Raw genomic sequence first — 14,924 nt, 5'->3', positions numbered from 1 at the left:
TTCTATACATTCAATGCAATTCCAATCAAAATGCCACCAAGTTGTTTCAGATGTTGACAAACTTTAGATATTGAATCTAAAGTTTACATGAACAAGAAAAAGACCCACAACTAGACAAGACAATATTGAAGGAGAAGAATGGAATCAGAAGACTGACACTAAACAATTTCTTGACTGGTTATGCAGCTACAGTAAGACAGTGTGGTATTGGTGAAAGAATAAAAAATAGCTTGATGGAGCAGAACAGAGAGATTAGAAGTAGGGCCACATATAGTCAACTAATCTTTAACAAAGGATCAAAGGTAATACAATAGAGAAAAGATATTCTTTTAAACAGTGCTGGAACAGCTGGATAGCCACCTGCAAAAATGTGAACTAGATATAAACCTTACACCATTCACAAAAGTGAACTCAAATGGGTTACAGAACTTAGTGTAAAACACAAAATTATAAAACTTCTAGAAGACAACATAGAAGAAATCTAGATGACTTTGGGTATGACAATACCTTTTTAGATACAACACCAAAGGCATGATCCATAACAGACCTAATTAATGAGTTGGACTTCACTAACACTGAAAACTTCTGCTCCGTGAAAGACATTGTCAAAGAAAGAAGGAACTATACAGGCTGGGGAAAATATTTTCAAAAGACATCCAATAAAATATATTGAAAATATACAAGGAACACTCAATACTCAACTATATGAAAACTAACTACATGGTTAAAAAAAATGGTCCTAGACCTTAACAGACACCTCACTAAAGAAGATATATAGATCCAAATAAACATATGAAAAAGTGTTCTACATCTATGTCATCAAGGAATACAAATAAAACAATGATTCCTGGCTGGTGGGGTTCAGTGGTTGGAGTGTTGCCTGGTAACTGAAAGCTTCCAGATTTGATTCCCGGTCAGAGCACATACCTAGGTTGTGTGTTCATCTCCATCTGGGTGCGGGTGCATATGACCTCTGGTCTGGACACATATAATCCTGGTCCCGGTGTGGATTCCTGGTCTGGTTGACTGTGAAGGCAACCAATCAATGCTTCTCTCAAATTGATCTTTCACTCTTCTTTCCTCTCTCCCTTCCTCTCTGTTGCTAAAAAAGCAAATGAAAATATCCTTGAGTGAGGATATAAAACAACCCCAACAATGAGATGCCACTATACACCTATCAGAATGGCCAAAATCCAAAACATGACAACATTAAATGCTGACAAGCATGTGGAGCATGCTTGAGTTCTTACATGTTGCTGGTGAGAATTCAAAATAGTACAGCCACTTTGGAAAATAATTTGGCAGGTTTTTTTTTACAAAACTAAACAACATACGGTTACTATATGATATAGCAATTACTCTGCTTGGCATTTACTCAAAGGAGTTGAAAGTTTATGTCCATACAAAAACCTGCACGTAGATGTTTATAACAGCTTTATTCACAATTGTCAAAATTTGGAACTAACCAAGATTTCCTTCTGTAAGTGGATGGATAAATAAACTGTAGTATATCCAGACAATGGAATGTTATTCAGTGTTAAAAGAAAGAGCTATCAGCCTGTAAAAAGATATGGAGGAAGCTTAAATGCACATTACTAATTGAGAAAGTTCAATCTGGAAAAATTATGTATTATATGATTCCAACTATATGACATTTTGGAAAAGGCAAAATTATGGGGACATAAAAATGATCCATGGGTGTTATGGGGTGTAGGAAGGGTTAAATAGGCAGAGCACAGATTTTTAGTGCAGTGAAAATGCTCTATATGATACCATAATTATGGATACTTGTCATTATACACTCATCTAAACCTATAGAATATACAATCCAAGACTGAACCCAAAAGTAAACTATGGATATTGGGTGAAAATAATGTACCAATCAGGTTAATCAATTGTAACAAATATATCAGCCTGGTGGGGAATGCTTATAATGGGGGAAGCTGTGCATGTAAGGAGGCACGGCATGTATAAGAAAGCTGTACTTGTCTCTCTTTTGCTGTGAACTTTAAACTCTCCTAAAAATTAAAATCTTAATTTAAAAAAAACAAAAGAAAAAATGCGACACTACTACACATCTATCAGAATGCCCAAAATCTAAAACACTGACCATACCAAATGCTGACAAGGATGTGGATCAACAGGGATCATCATCACTGCTGGGTGAATTCAAAATGGTACAACTACTTTGGAAGATGGTTTGTGGTTACCTATAAAACTAAGCATACTCTAACTATATGATCCAGCAGTTGTGCTATTTGGTATTTACTCAAAGGAGTTGAAAGCTTATGTCTGCACAAAAACCTGCACATAAGTGTTTATAGCAGCTTTATTCATAATTGCCAAAACTTGGAAGTAACCAAGATATCCTTCAGTAGGTGAATGGTTAAATAAACTATGGTACACCCAGACAGTGGAATGATATTCAGCACTAAAATGAAATGAGCTATCAGCTTTGAAAAGATATGGAGGAACCATAAACATATGTTACTAAGTAAAAGAAGTCAATCTGGCAAGGAGACATACTATATAATTTCAACTATATGACATTCTTTCAGTCATTTCTAAATTTTTTGTTGTTTGCTGGACTATTTTTTTGAATTCTGCTTGCTCCAAGAAGCCTCTGATGTCACTTTGCAGAGGCACAGCCTCAGATGTGTGCAATTATATGGCTGTGCCTTTCCCTGATTATTTTGTTGAGTGATGTGCCTCTGTAGGTTTTCTTAACCAAAAGACAACATCCACTAATTCTTCTTGTTCTGTTGCTTTGAAAACATGCTGGGACACATATTGCTCTATACTCTGATCCCACTAAATTTTCTTTCCTTTGCAATGATAGTCTTTAAGTTCATTCTTTGAGGTTTGTTCCAATGCCAGGAGAGTGCTTTCTTAGCTGTCTCCTTCCCTGGGCCTCTCTGGTAAACTTCTAGTTGGTCTACAGTTAGGTTTTTGCTCTCACATGGAGCTACCAGCCTCTTTGTAATTGCTTAGCATCAAATTTTTAAAATTATGTTTGAGAGTTTGCTTATGCTTGAACTTTCCCACACTTTTATCCAGATAAAGCCAGTTCACTGGAGGAGAGCTTTGGAGCCCCCTGCTATTATGGTATGCTTTTCATTCTAGGTAAAATCTGTGTTCACCAGTTCTAGAACTGGAGTAGGAACAGTGGCCCATTTACCTCAATGACACCCCTTGTTTTGTGAGTAGGTTTCTAGAGGTCAGTGGTCTGCGGTCTTCTAAGCTTTTCTCTCTTGGCATAGAACCCTTATCCTTTGAGAAAACTGGGGCAACTGAAATTCAGATCCCATTATTTTTGGCCTATCACACCTCAGGTAGAGTTCTACCCTACAAATGGGGGCCAAGTAGAGGAAGATAACTCCAGATGTTTTAGCCACCCTTTCCTTGAATACGTCTTCTGTAACACAGTGCTGGAGGAAGTCAGAAATGTTTGCAGCCTGCTACTGTCAAGGTGATATGGTAGTCTTTAATGAAATCTAGGGGAAGAGGAATCCCTACATTCTTGTTGCACTTGGCTGAGTGAACTTTCTATCATGCTGAACTGAGAGAGGGAAGGGAGGGAATGGATCCTGGCTCAAATACATGTGTGTGAATGTTCATATCTGCTTTATTCACAATATCTAAAATCTAAAAACTCCTCAACTGCTTATCAATTAAAGAGTATATGAACAAAATTTGATATATAGGACAATGGAAAATAGAATATTACTTGGCAATTAAAAGAATGAATTACTTATACACATGACCAAATGAATACATCTCAAAATCGTTTTAGTCAGTGAAAGAAGCCTGACAGAAAAGAGCACATTCTGTGTGTGTGTGTGTGTTGTGTAAATTATTCTGGGGATGACGTTAAAAGAAGGCATGGAATAAAAACAGGCATATTTAATCTTTTTGATGTAATAAAAATATTCTGTATCTTGATATGGTGATATATAAAATTGTTAAAACAGAATTTTACAGTCTGAATTAATATAGTTTATTTCACATCAGTGATTTCTCAATAAAATATCTGAGAAAAAATGAGCAGAGCTCCTTCTTTTTTATTTTCTCTTTTTGTTTTTATTGTTGACACTATTACAGATGTTCCACATTCCCCCCCCTAAACCCCCCTCCACCCAGCATCATCCCACTCCAGATCCAAGGATTTGCACTTTATTTATTTTTATTTTTTAGGGATTAACATAGTAATATGTATTACAACACAGCTGCTGATTAATTTATTCAGTAACAATGTACAAGAGTCCATAGGGTATTTCCATTCATGTTTTTTTATTGTTGTTGAAGTACAGTTGTCTCCATTTTCCCCCCACCCCACCCCAGCCATCCCCACCTCCCTCCCTCGATCCTACCATCCTTTGGCTTTGTCCATGTGTCCTTTATACATGTTCTCGACAACACATCCCCTCTTTCCCCCCATTATCTCCTCTCACCTCCCCTCTGGTTACTGTCTGTTTGTTCTTAATTTCAATGTCTCTGGTTATATTTTGCTTGCTTGTTTGATTTTTTTAATTAAGTTCCAATTATAGGTGAGGTCATATGGTATTTGTCTTTTACCACCTATGCTTATTTTGCTTAGCATAATGCTCTCCAGATTCATCTAAGTTGTCACAAAGGGTAGGAGCTCTTTCTTTCTTTCTACTGTGTAATATCCCATTGTAATAAAGACCAGGGCAGAAAGAAATGAAATAGAATCTAAAAAATTATACGAAAGATCAATGATTCCAAGAGCTTATTCTTTGAAAGGTAAACAAGATTGACAAACCTTAAACCAGAACTCATCAGGAAAAAAGGGAGAGGACCCAAATAAATGAAGTCAGAAATGAAAGAGTATAAATAACAACTGACACCAAAGAAATACAAAGGATTTTAAGAAAATATTATGAACAACTATATGCCAACAAATTGGACAACCAGGATGAAATGGATAAATTCCTAGAAAGATACAGTCTTCTAAAACTATACCAAGAAGAATCAGAGAATCTGAGTAGGTGGATTACACCCAGTGAAACTGAAGCAGTAATAAAAAAGTCTCCCAACAACAAAAGCCTTGGACTGGATGGCTTCACAGATGAATTGTACCAAACATTCCAAGAAGAACTAACACTGCTCTTTCTCAAATATTTCATACAATTCAAAAGGAGGGAAGGCTCCCAAACTAATTTTATGAGGCCAGCATTATCTTAACTCCAAAACCAATAAAGACACCACAAAGAAAAAAATTATAGGTAAATATTGCTGATGAACATAGACACTAAAGTCCTCAAAGAAATATTAGCAAACCATATACAGCAATGTATAAAAAGATCATACACCATGATAAAGTGAGATATATTCCAGGAATGCAAGGTTGGCACAATATTCAGAAATCAATAAATGTCATTCATCAAAAAAAGAAAATGAAGGATAAAAACACATAATCATATCAATAGATACAAAAGAAAAATTTGATAACATCCAGCATCCATTTATGATAAATATGCTCAGAAAAGTAGGATTAGAGGGACCATAACTAAAGGCCATAATAAAGGCTATATATAGCAAACCCACTGCCAGCATTATACTCAATGGGCAAAATCTACAAGTGTTCCTTTTAAGATTGGTAACAAGACAGAGATGTCTACTCTCACCCCTCTTATTCAACATAGTACTGGAATTCCTAGCCATAGCAGTCAGACAAGAAGAAGAAGTAAAAGGCATCCAAATTGGAAAGGAAGAAGTGAAACTGTATTTATTTGCAGATTACATAATACTGTACTAGAGTGCCCCAAAGATTCCACCAAGAAACTACTAGAACTGATAAATAAATTCAGCAAAATAGCAGAATACAAAATTAATATCCAAAAATCAGTGGCATTTTTATATGCCAATGATGAACTAACTGAAAGGAAAATTAAAAGCAATCCCATATACAGTTACTACAAAAAAGAACAAAATACCTAAGAATAAAGCTAAGCAAGGATGTAAAAGACTTATACTTGGAAAATTATAAGACACTGAGGAAAGAAATTGAAGAAGATACAAATAAGTAGAAGCATACACCATGTTCATGGATAGGAAAAATTAACATCATTAAAATGTCCATACTACCCAAAGCAATCTACAGATTCAATGCAATTCCTATTCAGATTGCAATGATGTATTCCACAGAACTAGAACATATATTTAAAAAAATTTATATGGAACTATAACAGGTCCTGCATAGCAACAGCAATCCTGAGAAAAAAGAACTATTTTGGAAGAATCACACTACCTCATATGAAACTGTACCATAAGGCCATAGTAATCACAACAGCATGGTACTGGCATAAAAACAGATACATAGATCAGTGGAAGAGAACAGAGAGCCCAGAAATAAAGTCACACCTTTACAGTCAATTAATATTGGACAGAGAAAGCAAGCACATGCAATGTGCTAAAGACAGTTTATTCAATAAGTGGTGTTAGGAAAGTTGGAAAGATACATGCAGAAAAATGAAACTAGATCACTTCTTTATACAGCACACAAGAATAAATTCAAAATGGATCAAACACTTAAATGTTAGACCCCAAACCATAAAAATCATAGAAAAAAATAGGTAGCAGAATCTGGACATTACTCATAGCAATATTTTATTGGGTATATCTCCCCAGGCAAAGGAAATTAAAGAAAAAAAAACAGATGGGACTATATCAAACCCAAAAGTTTTTGTACAGCTAAATAAATCATTAATAAAATAAAAAGACAACCCACAGAATGGGAGAATATATTCACTGATACATATGATCAAAGAGGTCAATATCCAAAATTTATAAAGAACTTACAAAACTCAACACCAAAACCACAAACAACCCAGTTAAAAAATGTGAAAAGGACCTGAATAGACGGTTCTCCAGAGAACATAGAGATGACTAGTAGACATAGAAAAAGATGCTCAACATCACTAATCATCAGAGAAATTAAAATGAAAACCACAATGGGATATCAGTTCCCACCTGACATAATGGCTATCATCAATAAATCAACAAATGACAAGTGCAGGCAAGGATGTAGATAAAGGGGAACACTTGCATTGTTGGTAGGAATGAAGACTGGTGCAGCTACTATGGTAAGCAGTATGGAGATACTTCAAAAAATTAAAAATGGATCTGTTTTTTGACCCAGTGATCCCACTTCTGGGAATATATCTGAAGGAACACAAAACATTAATTCAAAAAAACATAAGAATGCTTATGTTCTGCACAGTGTTATTTACAATCACAAAGATATGGGAACAGCCCAAGTGTCCATCAGAAGATAGTGGATAAAACAACCATAGGAAATTTACACAAGAGAATACTGTTCTTGCTGTAAAAAAGAAGAAAGTTTGATCCTTTGCAACAGTATGGGTGGACCTGGAGAACAGTGCTAAGTGAAATAAGCCAGTCAGAGAAAGGCAAATACCACAGGATTTCACTCATGTGGAATCTAAGGAATGAACTGAACTAACAAGGAAAATGGAGACAGACTCATAAAGAGTAGGATGACAGCTAAGGGGGGTGGAGTTTGGGGCTGGAGGGATGAAGCAAACAGGTTAAAGATAAAAATAAAAAAAAAGAACAGGCATTCAGTGACAACTGAAACAATACTACAAATGTAGTTATAAGAAGTGGGGTCAGAAAAATATAGAAAGTATAATGAGCAAAATGTTTTCCCCCAAGTTGATGACAATGATAAACAGACAGATGCAAGGAAAGTCACAAAAATCTAAGCAGTATAAACAGAAAGAAAACCAAATGAAGGCCCATCAGAATACAATGTCTAAAAATGAATGTAAATGAGAACACTGTCAAAGTAGCAAGAAGGATAAACAGATATTATATGCAAACAAAAAAAGTTAATGCATAAAGTTTTTGTCAATAACAATTCAAACAAAGAGGACAATGGAATAGCATATTGAAAGTGATTAAAGAGAGGAGGAGATGAGGCTGAAACAAAATGTTATATACAGGAAAAAATATATACTTTAGAACTGAAGGCAAAAAAAAAGAAACTTTTCTGATAAAGAACAACTAAAAGAATGCATTATGACAATTTTGCATAAAAAGAAATGGCAAAGAAAGTTTTCTATCTAAAGGGAAATGCTATCAAAATAAACTAGGATCTCTAGGACAATTTTAAAATGTGCACAACATGATTGTGAAACATCTTGAAAATTTTTATGTAAGATTCTTTCTTTGTCTAAATATTAATTGAAGGATCTTTGCATATTGTAGACGTAGTGGTCATTACTTTCAGCCAATCCATGGTACTCATTCATTCATATATTGTTTATGGCTGCTTTCACAGTTTGATGGCAGAACTGAGGATGCATGAGGAGAGGAAATTTTATTTTCTTTCAACATGCTTCTTGGGGTGTTCCTCTTTTTGATTCTAGCACCTAATGGACAAACTCCACCATACCTTTCACTCTTGAAGAAAATACCAAGCTTCTAGAATCTTTAAAAAAAACATTAGGGTTTCTTTGGTTTTTAAAATTAAATGTATTGGGTGACATTGGTTAAAAAATTATATAGGTTTCACATGTAAAATTCTATAATACATCACCTGTATATTGTATTGTATGCCCACCACTCTAGAATCTTTTAGCACCACCTCTTCTTGTGCCTTGAAACCGTAGGTGGCGGCATGACTACCTGTTCTTGCTACTTTGTTATTTTAATATCTCCTTCTCCCCCAACTCTTCCACTGAATGTTCAGATTATTCTCTGTATTAATTTTCTTCTAATATAAGCATGATGTATTTATAGTAGAAATAAGAAGTGAGTTTCTAAGAGTCATAATCCATTTAAATAAAATGTGAATATTCTTCTATGTAAACCACAATAATAAAGAAACAAATACTTCTCATTCAAGTGCATTTTCTAAGAAGTTATATTGTTCTGCAAGTAGAAGTTTAGCTCTTACATTTTCTAGAGAGCTTTCTTTCTAGTAGTCTGATGAATTTACTAATTGACAACTTTTTAATTTTTCTTTTTGCATTATAATACTAAATACATTACAGTTGAGAGAAACGTAAGATTCTAGTTAATATGTTCCAGAGGGAATGCCCAGCACTCTAATTTCCCTCTGCATGAGAAAATTTCTCTTAGAATATATCCCAGATCTATTTATTGGTTTAATCAATAAAAAAGTACAGTAAACTTGAGAGATAGGGGAAGAGAGAGAGAAAAGGAGAAAGAGAGAGAGAGAGAGGAAGGGATACTAAATTTTAGTACTTGTTTAGCTTAAGAATTTTGGGTCATGATCTGAACAGTAAGGGAATGCAATCCATGTGGCAGAACAACATTTTGTTAAACAAAGGTTTGATTCTTTTTCTATTTTAATTTCTTCATAGGTGTACTATATTTCATATATATGAGTGTTTACTAAGGTAAGAAGTAGCATCCATTCTTGAGGATATCTTATATTTAATTTATTTGCAAATCTCTTCTCTTTTAAATAGCATTAGTTACATAATTCCCCCCAATTTTTCTCTTAAAAACAAACTGGTTTATGTAAAATATGAATGTAAGAAAAACTTGTATTTTTGCAGTTCATAGGTCCTAACAGAGGTTAACTTTGGCCATTCTTCAGCTTTCTAAAATTAATCAGTTAACACTGCTGTTAACCTTAATTTTTTCAAAAAAGAAGTTATTGAAGTAATCCAAATTAGTTCTAGTATTCTTTCATAGTCCCAACCTATCTTAAAAGAATGTCAAAATTACTGAAATCAAGGTGATATAATTTTATTATACTTATACAATTTATATGTAAATTTACATGTATACATAATTATCAATTTTATAATTATACAATTATAAGAGATGTTCATAAATTTGTTATCTTTCAGTTGCCTTTTATATTATATGACAGATTATTGAGTAATAAACCACTCTGCCACTCAATCTTATGACTATAGCCAAGCCTCTTAAATCCTTTTGTTTTAATTTTCCCACTCCTAAAATTAGAATAAAATTTTTCTCTACCTTCAACATGTTATTTAAGGTTTTTTTATTGTTATAATAGCAGTTTAAATAAGTATAATGCCAGCTTGTTTAAATACATATTTCTTCCCTTTTCTTCACTTTAGCTATCTTCAGGTTGTTCTGTGTACCTTCTGTCCTTCATATGCACAGAGGTCTGTATTTCTGAAAACACAGAAAAATCTCTGCCCAAGATCTTAGAATTCTCCACTGGCATTTCAATCTGTAAAATCCAAAAGAAAAACAAAGAGGAAAGGAAGAAAGGAAAGAAGAAAGAAAGGAAAGAAGGAAGTTCTGTAGGAAAATAGTAAAATCTTGATTTCATTATGTTTAGGAAATGTAAGAGAAAATCACTTTTGTTTTTAGCAGATGAACTGTGTCACTAAGACAGTATACCTCTAGAGAGACAAAAATAATGGAAGAAACAAGGACATGAGGTTAATGTGTAAAAGGATGATGCTTTTGACAGGATCTGAAGTCTCTGTATTTTTTTAAATTAAAAAATGTAACATTTTAAATCATTTTTTAAATTTTTAAATCATTTTTTATTGCTACTCTATTATAGTTATCTCAATTTTTCACCCTTTCCCTCTTCTGCTCATCCCACCCCCTGCTCCCACCACCAATTCCCACACTATTGTCCATGCCCAGGGCTCATTCACACATATTCTTTGCCTAGTCCTTTCCCCTTCTTTCCACTATTATTCCCCGTTTTCCTCCCCTCTGGTCACTTTTAGTCTTCAAATAGAAGAAAGAAAGATGCAAACTATGTATACTATTTTTTATAGTAAACAAATAATCATTAAAAAATAAAATGTGACCATGAATTGAACACATTTTCACTTTAAATATAACCTTAATTGGATAGTAATATCTGTGAGAATTATCTTCCACTAAAGGAGGCAGCTTTCAATAGCAGTAAACTGATAATAAATCAATAAAGAAAAAAAAACAACTCTTGTTTTTAGATATTTCCTAGATTCTTCCCTTCCCTAAAGCACACCTAGAGGGCAAATCTCTATTATTTGTAAATAAATATATCTAAAAAGGCTAACCAATCAGATTGCATATTTCACTAGGAAGACTTTTAAAAAATAGCAATTTATTCTTCTTAAAAATTTTAGTTTTTGATTACAGTTTACATTTAATATTATTTTGTATTAATTTCAGGTGTATAGCATAGTGGTTAGACAATCATATACTTTACAAAGTGATCCCCGCCCCCCATAATTCAGGTACTCAGTTGGAACCATACAGAGTTATTAAATGCTATTGATTATGTTCCCCATGCTGTACTTTACATCCCTATAACTGTTTTGTAACTGCCAATTTGTATTTCTTAATCCTTTCAACTTTTTCTCCCAATCCCCCAACCCCCCTCCCCTCTGGCAACCATCATTCTTTGTATCTGTGAGACTGTTTCTACTTGTAGTAAACCATTCTTTATATTCATTGGTGTTTTGTAAAGTATTGGGAACAATATGACTTGCAACAAATACTTTTTCATGCTGGTTCCCGGTTATTTTTACTAAAACAAGTATTCTGGTCACTCATTTCTTTCATTTTTACCATCTCTTTAGTTCCACCTATATCTCAGCTATGAAGAATGAGCTTAATGGGAATTACTCAGAGGTGACTGAGTTTATTCTACTTGGGTTCAGAACCCCTCCAAAGCTACAGATCCTCTTATTTTTTGTATTCTTGCTGATCTACATGGTCACTGTGGTGGGAAATGTCAGCATGATAATTGTCATTAAGAGGGACTCCAGACTTCAAATGCCAATGTATTTCTTCCTTAAAAACTTGTCTGCTTTAGATCTCTGCTACTCCACAGTTATTGCCCCCAAAGCTTTAGTCAACTTTTTGTCTGATGTAAAGAAAATTTCTTATAATGGCTGTGCAGCCCAATTTTTCTTCTTTGCCCTGTTTGTCACAACTGAAGGCTTTCTTCTGGCTGTCATGGCATTTGATCGATTCTCAGCCATTTGTTCCCCTCTCCTCTACCCTGTGCACATGTCCCAAAAAGTCTGTGTTCAGTTGGTAACTGTATCTTACATCTGTGGAAGCATCAACTCCATAGTCCAGACGAGTTTCACCTTCAGTCTGCATTTCTGTGGAGAAAACAGATTGGACCACTTTTTCTGTGATGTCCCAGCCTTGATGAAGATCTCGTGTGTTGATATCTTTGTAAATGAGATTGTATTGTTTATTCTCTCTGGTTTTATCATCATCACCACCACAACTGTCATTCTGGTTTCCTATGCTTATGTCCTCTCCACTGTCCTGAAGATCCCCTCAACCCATGGCAGAAGTAAGGCCTTCTCAACTTGTGGCTCCCATATAGCAGCGGTGAGTTTATTCTACGGGACTGTGTTCTTTATGTATGCCCAGCCTGGAGCCATCTCCTCACCAGAGCAAAACAAGATTGTGGCTGTGCTCTATACACTTATAATACCAATGCTAAACCCTCTAATATATAGTTTGAGAAACCAAGATGTGAAAGATGCTGTGAAAAGAATACTGTGTGGGAAATGATTCATTCACTGATATTTCTAAAATCACTATATAGCAGGCAAATTTGATATTCTAAGGATCCAAGTTATTCTTGTTTGTGTAAAATTATTATATCAAAGGCATTTTGCATATGGCAACAAATAGTTTTCTCTTTTACAAGATAATTTTTAATAATATATGTCTATACATCATTACCTTATTTGCTTAGAATATGTAAATTACATATTCATTATTTATGATGTAATAGTATTTTAATTTCAATTTGACTTTGATTAAGAAGTAAATATTAAAAGCTGCTGTTATGTAATAATTAAATAATATTGGTCTGGGTGAACTATTTAAGTTTTTTATTCTATAAAGCAACTAAGTTGATATTTATTTGGAAAAGATAATTCCCACTGCATAGCTGGCAAAACAGAATGGTAATGGTCACATAGAATACTTTTGAATACAAAGCCTATTTTTTTTAAAGATCCAGGTTCATATTCAGAGGGTTATCATCCTTATGGTTACAACTCTTATGAAAGGGAACCCATCATACATTATTAAGGAAGCAATTTTTCACATGGAAAGTGTGTGTCAATAACATTCTACTAATTTTTATGTTCCCACTTTCTTCTTAATATAAAATGATATACTTTAAAATAAATAAAAGATGATATATAAAGGACAGGTACTATATGCCATAGGTAATTTTTATCACTATTTTCAAATGAGGTAATTGAGGCACCGTGAGAATACTAAGTCATGTAAAAAGTACTCATGTCTAAGGTTTTACTCCTCAAATCAGACTTATCATGAAAATAACATTATATAAATATTGAATGTTTAATTTAAATTAATACGTTTTAGAAGTATAGAAATTGTATCTTAGAAACATTAGGTAATGTGCTTAATTTTACATTGCCAGTAACAACCATAGCCAGAGCTGGAACACAGAACTTTCTGACTCCAAAGCTGTGGAGGTAAAGACTATGTGGCAGTGACTCAGAAAGAGCTTTATTTTTCCATAGGTTTCAAATATTGTGAAGGTACTTATTAACTCACATGTATTAATAATTTTATTCAAGTCTCTCTAATAGCATTAACTTTTGCTTTCTGATGTATGAGAAACTGAATGTGTTTAAGTATTGTTTATGTTTCTTTGGTAGTTTTTTGTTATATTTTTTATTTATTGTATTATGTAATATGTGCCATTGGTCACATATTTTATTGATACAGCTGCATTTTTTTGTTATAACTATAAGTGCATTATCCTGAATTCTACTTTATTTAATAGCAATATGACACTTGGGTTGTTTAAAAATTTTTTATCTCACTAAAACTTTGATTTTTAACTTTTTTATAAAATGTTTTACAGCAGTGACTTTTTATAACTTAAGCTCCTCCTCTCACCTGCACATATACATAACAGAGACACCTTATTCTGGTGTAATGCCACCTGTTTTGTGGCTTCATAGAATAGATTAAGGATGTATTCCCTCCTTGTAAATTCTTTGGAAAAGTTTATGTACAATTGTTAATTTTTCACTCAAATGTTTGGTAGAACTCACTAGTAAATCAGACTGGAATTTTTATTTGTGGGATAATTTTTGAATACCATTTCAAGTTTTCAAATTGCTCTCAATGAAATGAACTGGGCTATCATTGGGCTTACCAGCATGAAAAGTTGACATAAGTGGTCCATGTTAAAATGGAGCCAGAGTAACCGTTCTAGAAAACGGCCTTGGATATCTTGCTCCTTGAAACTCTGGAATGTTTACACTGGGCAAAATAACCTTTGGACTGGGCCAAACCAGCAGAGTCTTACAAAGAACTCTTTGCAAATCTGACAGAAGACCATACATCCTGACAATAAGGACAGATGATTATAAACTCTCTTGCTGCTGACACAAAACTGGCCATGTGTAGTTAAAGTGAAACTCAGTTTGTTGGCACAAAAAGAAATCTCTTTTTTTATTCATGTAATTATTCCCTTCCTTTCCTCATGACACACTCCTGTAATTAGGACACTATTTGGAGGGTTTTTTTTGTATTCATTTACTTATTATTTTTTAAACTAATTATTATTTGTAATTGTTTTATTGTTGTTCAAGTACAGTTGTCTGCATTTATCCCCCTCCACTCCCCCTGCACACTTCGGCCATCCCCACCTCCATCCCCTGATTCCACCCCTCCTTGGTTTTTCTCCATGGGTCTTTTATAATGGTTCCTGAACTGAATCTGTGTTCTCTGAATTGAAACTCTTTTAAAAAAATTTGTAATCCCAAATGAACACTCTTTGTCTCTCATTTTGGGTTTTTATTTTCAGGTTAACACCACATGTCCTTTCCATCTTTTAGGTTCTTTATTGCCTACACCCAGGAACGGTGGCAGGGAGAGAGAGTGTAAAGAAGAAGGAGGGGGAG

At 34.0% G+C, this 14,924-nt stretch overlaps 1 protein-coding gene across 1 annotated transcript; it reads left to right on the top strand.

Moving 5' to 3' along the window:
• The first annotated feature begins 11,601 nt into the window (after positions 1-11,601).
• Positions 11,602-12,537, top strand: LOC123812365 (olfactory receptor 12-like). Its single transcript, XM_045828986.1, has one exon. It carries the CDS (start codon positions 11,602-11,604, stop codon positions 12,535-12,537), a length of 936 nt encoding a protein of 311 aa, XP_045684942.1.
• Positions 12,538-14,924: the final 2,387 nt, after the last annotated feature.

This window comes from Phyllostomus hastatus, unplaced genomic scaffold, assembly GCF_019186645.2.
Source record: "Phyllostomus hastatus isolate PE091 unplaced genomic scaffold, TTU_PhHast_1.1 phas_scaffold_93, whole genome shotgun sequence".
In the NCBI taxonomy this organism is placed as follows: Eukaryota; Metazoa; Chordata; class Mammalia; order Chiroptera; family Phyllostomidae; genus Phyllostomus; species Phyllostomus hastatus.
Note: the sequence above shows the minus strand (reverse complement) of the source record. Positions and strands in the feature narration are given on the sequence as shown.